Source organism: Peromyscus californicus, unplaced genomic scaffold, assembly GCF_007827085.1.
Source record: "Peromyscus californicus insignis strain IS unplaced genomic scaffold, ASM782708v3 Scaffold_4__1_contigs__length_199733344, whole genome shotgun sequence".
In the NCBI taxonomy this organism is placed as follows: Eukaryota; Metazoa; Chordata; class Mammalia; order Rodentia; family Cricetidae; genus Peromyscus; species Peromyscus californicus.
Window position 1 is genome coordinate 43736033 of NW_026294562.1, and position 12935 is coordinate 43748967.

General features: G+C 44.5%; 1 protein-coding gene across 1 annotated transcript in view; it reads left to right on the plus strand.

Moving 5' to 3' along the window:
* Window positions 1-12548, plus strand: part of Ostf1 (osteoclast stimulating factor 1) — a 54532-nt gene extending 41984 nt beyond the window's left edge. Inside the window, exons 6-10 of the mRNA XM_052760764.1 lie at window positions 1799-1906; window positions 2578-2627; window positions 5435-5513; window positions 7557-7655; window positions 11854-12548. Of these exons, the coding sequence (XP_052616724.1) occupies window positions 1799-1906; window positions 2578-2627; window positions 5435-5513; window positions 7557-7655; window positions 11854-11912 (395 nt within the window). The 3' untranslated portion in view covers window positions 11913-12548. The remainder of the gene's footprint in view (window positions 1-1798; window positions 1907-2577; window positions 2628-5434; window positions 5514-7556; window positions 7656-11853) is intronic.
* Window positions 12549-12935: the final 387 nt, after the last annotated feature.

Consider the following 12935-nt stretch of genomic DNA (forward strand, 5'->3'; position numbering starts at 1 on the left):
GGTCGATATTATAGCAAAATGCCTAGGTTTTAATTACATGGTTTGATAAGTTTTGTCACGTACATATATACCCAGAGCACCAACCCCCAGATTAAGATCTAGAACATTTCTGTCATTTCAGAATGTTCTCTCAACATACCTTCCTACTTAAAACCCTGCCTTCCTCAGAAGCAACCTCTGTGCTGACGTCTGTCACCCTATAAGGGCAAGAGTGATTTTAAAATGCCAGGTAACACACGTCTTTGAGCACTTTCCTACACTGTGCTCAAAGGAGGACTAGGCAGGTGGAAGGAAGGTCATGATCTGATTCTCAAAGCTCAGAGGCAGATCTGGGCAGATGGGTGTAACAGATCATTAAAACGCAGTGTTCTAAATCTCGGTGGACAGGAGGGCAGTGGTGTCCTGGGACATAGCACTTAGGAGAGTGTTGTGGGGGTGGCTCTGACTCAATAAGGTGGGAGTTGTCTTGATCCCCACAAGCCTGGGTGTGGAGGCCCACAAGGGTTTCCTAGTGAGATCTGAACTTTTTTTTACCTAGCAGAGCTGCATTAGAGGATGGTTTGACCATGTGTATGGTTTCTAAGTGATTGGAAGGGTCTACAGTTGGCTGAGCTAGGGGGAGGTCTTTTGCTCCACCCCCTTGGCTTTCCTATAAATAGCCCTTTAGCAGAGACTGGACCTTTGGTAGATAAGATCCTGGCCCTCCTGAGGCTATCCTGTGTTTCTGTTTCTCTCCCCTCTATCCTTCTATCTAAATCTCTTGTCCCTCTCTCCTCAAGAGTACCCTTGGGGGCCGGGCAGTGGTGGTGCATGCCTTTAATCCCAGCACTTGGGAGGCAGAGCCAGGTGGATCTTTGTGAGTTCAAGGCCAGCCTGTTCTACAGAGCAAGATCCAGGAAAAGGCGCAAAGTTACACAGAGAAACCCGGTCTCGAAAAACCAAAAAAAAAAAAAAAAAAAATCCTTGGGTATAATGTGGGAGCCCAGTTGACCTGGCTCCCACACCTGGGACACTGGCAATATGAGAGGACATTTTGACTGTCACAAGACATTGTCCCAAGGCATTCTTCTGTCACAAGGCGTTCTTCAGGTAGAGGCCCAGGCTGTTGCTAAACATCGTAGAGCGCCTAAGGCAAGCCCCACAGCATAGAATTTCTCTAACCCCAAACTCCCATGGCAAGTCTATTAGGAAGCTGTCCTTTGAATAATGGGAAGTGTTGATGCAGCCTCAGCAAGCAGTTTCATTCTTCCCATATCTGCATGTGCAAACAGAAGGACTTAGACCAACTACAATGACATTAAAAAAAAAACAAACCTTCTTTGTAAATGAGATACTTAGTACATTAGCCTGAAAATTTTAAATTAGTGACTATACTTCAGCATAGAGCAGTTTTGAGCAGCTTACTAAACTTAAGGTACTCCTTTTTTTTCCTTCAAAAACTGAAAGTGTCTTTAAATATGAATAGGGAGAATTTCTGTTTATAGTTTTGTGTTACACCCTGCCTTTCAGAATTAAACAGATAAAAACAGTGTCCTTTTTTCCCCTCCGAAGCAGAAATACCTTTAGACCTATTTTCACAACTTCTCCTATTAAAAATGGATGTTACTGCCGTCCGTCCGTCAATAACCCTGAGTGCAAATGCACCATAATAAGTGCATTAGCGGGCAGGTCTCGTTTTAGGGTTTGCTGATGAATCCATCACAAATGGGAGCTTACCACAGATGAAACTGATTTAAAAGCAAAACAAAGGATAAAAGCCTTTTTCTTGTGTTTTTTTATAAGTGTAAAATTCTTTCAGGCAACTTGAGCTGGTTGAGGGAGTGCTTGGACAACCGAGTGGGGGTGAACGGCCTGGACAAAGCTGGAAGTACAGCCCTGTACTGGGCCTGCCACGGGGGCCACAAAGGTACCGTACCCTGCTAGTTACACAGTTCTGTGCGGTTCGAGATCGCCTGGACCTAGGGAGCCTGCTGTCTTAAAATGATAAAAGCAATGTTGCGGATCCTTTAGAGCATCCGCCAAAAGCTGTGTTTCTAGAAACGGCAGAGCAGTGAGGTGGGATGTGTGTGACTGGTGAGCCACACTGTGGAGATCTCTTGAAAGGCTGGGAACTTCCTCTCTCAGGCTTCAGAATGTACTAGAAAACACCAGTATCAGGATAACAAGCCCACTGTCACATGCCACAGGGAGGGCTCCGTTGGCTCCTGTAGCTTTTCCCTAGCTATGCTTTTGGCCCTACATTTTAAATTTAATGAAAAATTCAGAAGTACCACACTGACTTGGGTCTGCAGTTCTGTGGCAATCAGTAATAATGGCACGTCGAATTCTGTGTACTTCATTGTAGCCCAAACTCCACCCTCTACTCTTTCCACCAACTGAGCTATACCTTCGGATCTGAAATTTTTCTTTTGTAATCTACCTTTTAGGGTTTTTTTCTGAATATAAAAATTTGAGGAACTTATAAGAATTTTCTAGAACATTCTCCTAATAAGTCTTGTCTTTTGCTATTATGATGTCTGCTTTTACAACGTTTGCTGTTTCCGTCTTAAGAAACTCCTTTTTCTGTTTGAATTGCAGACATAGTGGAGGTTCTGTTTACTCAGCCGAACGTGGAGCTGAACCAGCAGGTGAGACTGCCTACCGTGGGGAACGCATCTAGCACACCCACCTCTTTCTCGTTGACACAGTACAGTTTGTGCATGGAGACAGTATTTTGGTTGAAATTTGACAGCACACGGAGTTTTGTTGCTGTGAGTGTGTTTTTGTGATGTGGTACTGGGGTGTAAAGCCAAGTCTTCACATTGTTCAGGTGTGCATCAGAGAGCTATACCCTCAATCCTTTTCTGGTACTACAGCGCATGCTGGAGATAATCAACTCACAAAGAGAAAAGCTTTCCTTCAGTCCCAGTTTGGGAAGTGCTGTTGCATGATAAATTGGCCCCATTGCTCTTGGGCTGGTACCAAGGTGAGCGAGCACATGGTGGTACAGATCGGCTGGCTCACTGCATCTGCAGTGGACAGTCTCACCACCCCATTAAGCACACACTCCAGGGCATGTGGGGTTTCTCACTTGCCCCTCTCTCCAAGACTCTACCGCCTCCTTCTGGATAGCAGCATGCCAGGGACCTCTGGGTATGCTTAAGATCCAAACCACAGCAGGGACCCTTCTGCTGAAGGCTCCGCTCTCTTCCAGACTCTCAACTGTGAGCCTTAGGAGACAAGCTCCCACCACTTCTAACCCTGGCAGTTTGCAGTCTGTTTGTGACCTGTCTTTTTCCCATTGGAGTCTGTGTCTTTGGTTCTGAAAACTTAAAAGGATGTGCCTTAGTGCTATTTTTCCCTAGTGCCTGCAGTGAATCCTTTTAACCTGAGAAATCACCTTATTTCCTTCCCTACATCTAACCATTTTCTTTGCTATTTTGATTCTACAGGTTGAACCTTAGATTTCTTTTTTATCAGAGATTTCTTCACCTTTATCCTTTTTTTTTTCAATGATTTCCTTTTTTAAATTTTTAAAAAAATTTTATTTCTATGTGCATGGGTGTTTTGCTGGCCGGTATATGCACCACGTGCATGTAGTACCAATGGAGGCCAGAAGAGGGCATCAGATTCCCCAGGGACTGGAGTTGCAGACACTTGTGAGCCTTCATGTGGTTGCTGGGGATTGCACCTGAGTCCTCTGGAAGAGCAGTGGTTGCTCTTAACCACAGAGCCATCTCTGCAGCCCCACTTTTATTTTGATTTTTTTTTAATTCCCCAAAGTTCTGTATTCATTTTCTATTGTTGTGTAGCAAATTCCCAGGTTTAGCAATGTGTATGGGGTGGGTTGGAATTCTGAGCATGACATCACAAGATTCAGGATCTCACACTGTAAAGCCCAGGTTCCATTAGAACTGTGTTCTTGAGAAGCTTGAGGTTCCTGTCTAAGCTCACTACAGTTGCTGAGATTTGAGCTTTTTGCCCCTGTAGTACCTACTGATGACCTCAGCTTTTAGATGCCACTTCCTTCTATCAAGAGTTCACAAAATGGCTGTTTGCCGTCCTCCTTGTGGCTAGTAGGTGGTCTTTGCTCTGCCATTTAACCTTTGTTTTTAAAAGCCTGCCTGACTAGATGTGGCCTACCCATAATAATCTCCCTTTTGGTGAACCCAATAAATATTGTCTACAAAGTGTTGGGCTTTTTATTTTTAAATACAAGGTCTTACTATGTATCTCAGGCTGGCCTTAAACTTGCTGTGTAGACCAGGCTAGACTTAAATTCACAGAGATCCACCTGTTTCTGTTTTCTGAGTGCTAGGATTAAAGGCATGCACCACCATGCCCCAGCCAATAGAAGTGATGACCTTTATATTCTCTGGCTCCACCCACACTTGAGGATGACAGGGTTGTATATGGGGTCTGTTGGGGGACGAGGGAGATCAGGCATTGCAGGAGTCATCTGAGAAGTTTGTTGACTACAAGCTCTTATTTCACTCTTTTAATGGCATCCTTTTCTTGTCTGATTATGTAAAGCCATCTAATATGGCTGATATATTAATTATTGCTTTTAAAAATGTTCTCTGCTATTTACTGTGCTTTTCTCCCTAGGAGCTTTTTTTTTTTTTTTTTTTTTTTTTTTTTTTGTTTAAGTTGACCTCTACTCAAACACTTAAGCTGTTTTCAAACACCCAGTGTCTTGGTTCATCCATTTGTCTGTGATTGGAAGCTATGTGCTCTTGGTGCAGGGTGGGGTGCCCCTTAATGGACTTCTCCATAGGGTGACATGATGAGGCCCCTCCTGTGTTATTGAGTATGCTGACATAAATACCACTCCTACCCCTCACTGTGGGGCCATACTGTTTGGCAGAGGTCCTGCACTCTCCTGGCCGAAGTCACCACCCTTCACCCTTCCCACTGGGCAGTGAGGGTAAAAGCAGCTGAGTGGAGGATCTTACTGTTCAGTTTGCAGGTTTTCATCCAGCTGACTCTTGTCACCTTCTCTCCTGCCATTGTGCATGAGCTGGGGAACTCTGGGAATCTCTCAGCAGGGCAATTCTACTGCTGTTAGTGGGACATCTGCCAGTAATTGGTCCAAGGGGTCTAATGATGTTGTATGAATCCATTTGGTCACTCCTGTTTTCTCTCCATGCCTCGTTCTTGCCCAGTGCCTCTAGGAATCTTCAGTTCCTGACTTTTTCTGGGTCTCTTTGCATCTCCTGCCAAGGCCTCTCTCAGCAGGAGCCTGTGCCTCAGCCTGTCTCTGCCACATTAGTTTTGCTGCCTCCGGCCTCCCAGAGCAGATTTTATCATTGCTTGTTCCTCTCTCCTTTGGAATTCCATGCGGTTCTGGAGCTTTTCTCTTAATTTCGATTTACAGGGACTAAACTTACATTGCTCTCTTCATCCAGTCCACTTGGTATTTTTGTAACACTGTTTTCCCTTTCTTTCACCATAGAACAAACTGGGAGACACAGCTCTGCACGCAGCTGCCTGGAAGGGTTATGCAGACATTGTCCAGTTGCTACTGGCAAAAGGTAAAATTTTTATTGAGTTGACCTGATACTTGCTTGCCTTGAAAAATAGCTCCTAACGAAGCAGGCCTTTTAAAATAGTAGGAAGATTAAGTTTCCTTCCATTAAAGCTGGAGTTTTAACCTCTACTCTTGTCTATAGTACATCATTATTATAATTGAGATGAAATTATTGGGGTACATTTATGGTACTTTTTACTGTGAATTAAGACCTTGATAAACTTAAAAAGTACATACAAACATATTACTTTTAGAAGGAACTTGCTATGCATATCTGTAGGACTGAAGGATTTTAGGAGGAAAGGTTTTTCAGGGCATCATGTCCTGGGAAAGTTGGTGAGGCTCATGTTTGCTTGGGAGAGCCTGAATAGATAGCAGAAATGCTGTAGCTGCTCTTGCCTAAGCTGAGCCAGTGCTGAGGTGTGAACGAAGGATACTTTGATCCCATTTCTTGCTTCTGTGCGATTCAGAGCAAACAGCTAAATCAGGGACTGCTCATCCATTTATCTGCTTGTCCCATAAATATTAACTGCTCTTGCAGAGAGCTGGCCATGCATATCAGTCAGGGGCTTGGCCCAGAGGGCAATTCTGTGGAATCTTTCTCCAAGCCACAAGTTGTAGATTCTATCTTTAGGAATCTTTAGGGGCAGTATTGTAGAATTTATGAGCAAGGATGTTTTTGGTTGAAGTGAGATGATGATGCAAACCCTTGGTCCAAAAGATTACTCGCCATGAGGACGATTGTTGGGTTTTCCTAAAGGTCATGCTGAAGACTGTGCTGTCTAATGTGGCGGCCATGAGCGGTGTGCTGCTGAGCCACACTTAATGTTTTGTTTTCAAAGTGGTTGCAAGCACCCATAGTGCTGCATACATTGTGGGAAGTGTGGCTGTGATAGAAGGCGAGGAAGACAGTTTGACCGCAGCCCTCAGTACCACTTCTAGTGAACCCTTTAAGTAAACCTGTGAGCAAGTCCTTCAGGGACGCTGCTCATGATAGTGTTGGAAATGACGGCAATCAGGAAGAACTGACTCCTGCCGTTAGAGCTGTGATGAAATCAGTTTTGGAACCTCCACAAATTGCAATACCTGTAAATGTTCAGATACATCGAGTCTTGTGCGTATCTAAGAAAAAGTGCACCCTTGTTTAATTCCTGTTAAGTTAAAAATGAAGCTCTAAGGCTGGCATGATGACTGAGCAGGGAAGGGTGCCTGCCACCAGCCTGAGGACTTGAGTTCAGTCCCTGGGACCCGTATGGTGGAAGGGGAACACCAGCTCTGGCCCTCCAGGGGCAGCGTGACGCAGGTGTCCACACACATACATACAAAGTAAACAGGTGGAATTTACAAATGGAATCACAGAGCAGCACAGGTGGTTTGGCTTTGTGCACATGTTCATATGTGTGCAGATCATTGGCAAACATAAGAGAGACGGCTCAGGTCCACTGTAAGAGTGGTCACCTCTGAAGAGCTTAGTGCAGGGGAGTAAATCAACACTGATGAGTACGCTTCTGTATTTCTCGTTCTGTAACAATGCAGATGTCTCTGCATTCTGATGTAATTTGTGCACAAAGACAAGGGAAAAAATGAGTGGAAGAGGGCTTACAGGGACAATGAATTTGGGAACAATGAATTGCCGATGAGTTTTATTGTTTTGCCATTCTGCTGATTTACATATGAATGCACCTGCAGATATAAAATATTAATCCCCTGACATTCAACCCAGTGGAGTTTTCTAAAGGCCCTCATGAACTGAAGGAGAGGCAAAGGGTGTGCCAGATGGAAGCCCCAAAGCCTTCTGCTAAGATCCACATAACCCTTGGGACAATGGTTATGACTGCGGTTTAGGATTTACCCAGGACCTCGTAATGGCCTCATTGAAAAGTCCTGTGTAATCCCTGTCACGTTCATTCTGGGCCAGAATTGTTCTCTAGGTAGCTTTGCCAAAGTGACTAACTTTGGTACAGAGGATTGGCTGCCTTGGTACAGAGGATTGGCTGCTGTGGTCCAGTCCTCAGAGACACATGGTTTCCTTTTCTTGTGTTGGAAGGTGCCAGGACAGACTTGAGAAACAATGAGAAGAAGCTGGCCTTGGACATGGCCACCAATGCAGCCTGTGCGTCACTCCTGAAAAAGAAGCAGGGGACAGGTATTGTTTTATGTTGCTGTTGTGCTTATGACTGAGACTTAGCATCTTTCTATTGCAAAAGGGTTTTGTTTTTGTTTTTTTTAAAGATTTATTTATGGGGCTGGAGAGATGGCTCAGTGGTTAAGAGCATTGGCAGCTCTTCCAGAGGTCCTGAGTTCAATTCTCAGCAACCACATGGTGCCTCACAGCCATCTATAATGGGATCTGTTGCCATCTTCTGGCATGCAGGTGTGCGTGCAGATAGAGCACCATATACATAAAGTAAATAAATCTTAAAAAATTGAAAAGAAACAAAAAAATTTAAGAAAATATTTATTTATGTGTTTTATGTGTGTTTTAGTTAGGGTTTCTATTGTTGTAAAGAGACACCATGACCATGGCAACTCTTACAAGGAAAACATTTAATTGATGGGGCTCACTTACAGTTTCAGAGGGTCAGCCCATTATCATCATGATGGGGAGCATGGTGGCATGCAGGCAGGCATGGTGCTGGAGGAGTAGCTGAGAGTCCTACATCTTGCAGGCAACAGGAAGTCGACTGAGACACTAGGTGGTATCCTGAGCATAGAAAACCTCAAAGCCCACCCCCACAGTGACATACTTCCTCCAGAAGGCCATACCCATTCCACCAAAGCCATACCTCCTAATAATGCCACTCCTTATGAGATTATGGGGGCCAATTACATTCAAGCTACCACAATGTATTTGTGACTTTTGTCTACATGTACATCTGCACACCAGAAGATGGCATCAGATTCCATTATAGACAGTTGTGAGCTGGCATGTAAATTCTGGAAATTGAACTCAGGACCTCTGGAAGAGCAGTCAGGTCTCTTAACTGCTGAGCCATCTTTCCAGCCCCACAGAAGGTTTTATTACCCCCCTTGATAAATGATTGTGAATTTTGAATATATACCACTGATGTAAATCAGATCTAGAGTAGAATAATAGTGTCAGGTAAGCAAATTTGAAGGCAGGCTCTTTCACAGTGTGTTTCTTCTTTTCTTTGCTGATAATGGGTGTGCTTTCCACCCTCACATCATGGCTTCTGGGAGTGGCTGAAGACAGATGTAACTGAAATTCAAGTTCCCCACCCCATGGTTGCATTATGCTTTAGATTTAATGAGGGTAGCAATAAGTTGTAATTGAAATTATTCCAGGTTTTGCCAAAGATTTTGGAATCTATTCACAGTGGTGTAGATGGTTTTGAAAATTTAAAGATGAGGTGTATTCTTTTTTGTTTGTTTGTATTTTTTGAGACAGGGTTTCTCTGTGTAGTCTTGGCTGTCCTGGAATTCTCTCAATAGATCAAGCTGGCCTTGAACTCACAGAGATCCGCCTGCCTCTGCCTCCCAAGTGCTGGAATTAAAGGCATGTGCCACCAACGCCCAGTTGAGGTGTACATACTTAAAGATTAAAATGTAGATGTGGGAAAATAAATTTGAAAGGATGAAGTGAAAGTTATACATGGTGGTTGTTTTGAATGAAGGGGTTGTCTTTGTTACTGTTCTGTTGCTGTGAAGAGACAATCACAACCAAGGCATCTTTTATAAAGGAAAGCATTTAATTGGGGGTTTGCTTACAGTTTCAGAAGGTTAGTCTGTGATCATTGTGCTGGGGAGCATGGCAGGAGGCAGGTAGACATGGTGCTAGAGAAGTAGCTGAGAGCTTTGCATGCTGCTCTGTGGGCAGCAGGCAGAGAAGAGGAGGGAGGGAGAGAGAGAGAGATGGCTTGGCATAGGCGTTTGAAACCTCAAAGCAACACACCTCTTCCAACAAGGACACACCCCCTAATCCTTCCCAAACAGTCCATCAGCTGGGGACTAAGCATGCAATTATGTGAGCCTGGGCAGTGCAGGGCATTGTCCTTTGGTCCACCACAGCATTGAAAACACAAGTCACCTGCACCTACCTAGGGGCTGGCTGTTTATTGGCCTCTCTGTGTGCATCCTGTGAGGACGTGCCTTACATTCTCCAGCCCACTCACCTCACCTTTCTCTCTCCAGCACTGTGCCTTTCTCCCGTCCCATTCATCCATATTCCCTGGCTGGCATCAAGCCCAGAGAGGTTAAATACATAAATAGATGTAGACAAAGGTTTGATGGAAGGGACCATGAGAGAGGAAGAGGGGAGAGGGAAAGAAGGAGGGAGGAGCGAGTGTGTTTGTGTATGGCGCACGTGTGGAGATCAGAGAACAACTTGCAGGAGTTGGTTCTGTCCTTCCACTGTGGGATCTGGGGATTGAATTCAGGTTGTCAGGATGGCGCCTTCTACCCACTGAGCCATCTCCCAGGCCCCTCTATTGTCTTAGGTTTAATACTCCTTCAAAGTACAAGCCAAGGTTTCCTCCACCATTCAAGAAGAAACAGTGTAACAGAAGCCTTACTTATGCAAATGGTTTGCCTGGCTGCTCATTGTTACAAGCCTTGGTAGAGCCTTAGTGTCTACAGTTCAGGTGGTCCACATCTGTAGAATCAGTGTTTCCATTATAGAGGGGAAGGACACTCGGTTTCCATGGTAACCTGGTTATATCCTTTACTATCTCTTCCATAAATCTTTTTCTGTCTAATGGAAAACTGGTTATATTTCTCTTTATTCCTTTGTTTGTTTTGTTTTTTAAGACAAGGTTTCCCTGTGTGTATCCCTGGCTGTCCTGGAACTAGCTCTGCAGACCAGGCTGGCCTCGAACTCACAGAGATCCGCCTGCTTCTGCCTCCTGAGTACTGGGATTAAAGGTGTGCGCCACCACCGCTTTTTCCCATTAATTTTGAACCCTGTGGAAACTAATCCTTCCCTCCAATGTCCATCACCCTGAGAAGTGGCAGCATGGCACATCACTCTGTACCATACCCGGCTCCTAACAGAAGCAAGAACAGAGACACTCCCTAGTCCCCTGCCCTCGCCCATCAGAAATCCTCAGCATCCTTCCTCTCGTCAGGGCTTAAGGGAACCTCCCAAATTATCCTCCTTGCCCATTACCAAGTCCCAGCATCAGCCTGCCCGTGAACCTGTTGCTCCTCTTGTAGTATCCTCCTTTTCAGTTTACATACAGTGAAAACCAGCCTGGAGTTTGGTGTTTTAACCAGGAGTTAAACTGCTGTTTCTTTAAAGACATTCATTTATGGATGTGGGCTCTAGAGGGAATGACAGAGTGTTTATTAGCTTAGCTGGTGGTGCCTGCTACAGATTTGGGGGAAGCCGTATTAGCAACTGTGTGGGAGAGAAACTAGAAGCCATGCTTGTTGCTGGGTGGGCGGCTTTTGCTTGAGGTCAACCTCCTGGTCCTTGGTGTCCAGTTGAGTGAGGAGGGAGGGCTGTGGCCTAACTTCCTTTCTCTGCCACTGACTTCCTGTTGCTAGACTAGTACCTTCAGAGACTCCACTGAGGTCTAAAGTTTCTTAGGCTCTGAAGGTTCTCATTCTCTGTCCCTTGAGCTAGGTCCTGAAAAGCAAGCTATCTTTCTAGCTTGGTAGGGTTCTCTGCCCATCCTCCCATACCCTCTGCAGAATCGGGACAAGTCACATTTCCGGTGTAATCTGGGCTGTGCTAGCGAGAGAGTATGATCTGGATACCTTGCTGTTCTGCAGCAGTTAAGCTCTAACAGCACGTATGTTTTTGAGTTGCTGGAAAGTGTAAGAATTTGACATGCCAGCCAAAGAGGCAGCAGTTAGAATAGCTGTCTTCCTTTTGACCCCTGTTTAAGATTGCTTTAATATTTGACAGAATCCGGCTTTTTCATTGATTTTTTTTTTTTTATTTCAGTCTCTTGCTTCTTTGTATACTTAATTTGTCTGAAATGAAACTTAGGCATCTGTTTTCACTTTCCTTTCTCCCTCATTAGTTATCTTTCTATCACCTGCCTTCAGGTAAGGCACAGGCTGTGGACTGACTGATGCCACTTGTGAAGGGGTTGCTGGTGTGCTCCCTGCGGGCCACAGTGCATGTGGCAGGTTGCTTTGTGCAGCATCAGACAGCTGGCCTCCCCACCAAGTGCCTCACTCTGTCAAAGGGCTTGGCAGCCTCTGCAGGAGTGATGCTTCATAGGCTGAAAAGCAACGGTGGGAAGGGTCTCGGGGACCCCATAGTCCCTCAGTCAGAGGGGAGATGGTGTTTTGAATTGTCAAAAGCACTGAAAGTGAGGAAAATTCTGAACCGTTTATGATTTCTTTGTGTTGCCTCCTTCCTGTCTTCTCTTCAGACGGGGTTCGAACGTTAAGCAACGCCGAGGACTACCTTGATGACGAAGACTCAGACTGATTCCTCTCGGAGCCGCTTTGATGCCTAAACTCCTTTTGCTTTTGCCATTCCAAAACCTTGGTTGTTTTGCCGGAAGAGTATTGATAACCGTTCTTTTTTTTTTTTTTTTTTTTTTTTTTGGTTTTTCGAGACAGGATTTCTCTGTGTAGCTTTGTGCCTTTCCTGGATCTCGCTCTGGAGACCAGGCTGGCCTCGAACTCACAAAGATCTGCCTGCCTCTGCCTTCCGAGTGCTGGGATCAAAGGCGTGTGCCACCACCGCCCGGCGATAACCGTTCTTTTTAAAGTCTGTATGAACGTGGCACTGTTGCACTGTGATCTGTGATGAGTCGGCATGGCACCGGTGATTCTCACCCGTGGCTTGCCAATAAGCGCTGGGATACTTTGCTGTATAAAATGCATATATGTTCACCAGTGTAGAACAAGAAAAGATTATTTCTATTTATCAAACTAAAGGAATTTTAATAATTTTTTTCTTTTAAAAAAATCAAGATTTTTTTTTTTAAAGTTCTTTACCTCAAGGAATGGGATGTTTTGAGTGGGTTTTTCAAGGGGGAAATGCTTATTATAACGATAGACCAAAACTCTCAACAGAATATTGTCAGCTCTTCTGACAAAAATAAACATTTAAAGAGTCTTTGTTATCTGTTTCTGTGCTATCACTCACTGCTGGTAAATAAATAAAGCTTTTTGTACTCAGGTAAGAACTGATTTTATTTTACTTTTAGATTGCATTTTATATTGGTTAGCACAGAAGAATCGTAGTTGTGTTTCACTCACGGCTCCCCAGATCATCAGTTGCATGTCTTAGAAAAGATAAAATCTTAATAGTTACAAAATACTCAGAATGGTATTCAAGGAAATACTTAGAACAGAGAAACTCAGTAACCTCATTTCACTTTGATTAAAGTGTGGAAGCTTTAAAAAATCTTGATTTCCACCAGGTGGTGGTGGCACATGCCTTTAATTCCAACACTGGGGAGGCAGAGTTCAAGGCCAGCCTGGTCTATAGAGCGAGTTCCAG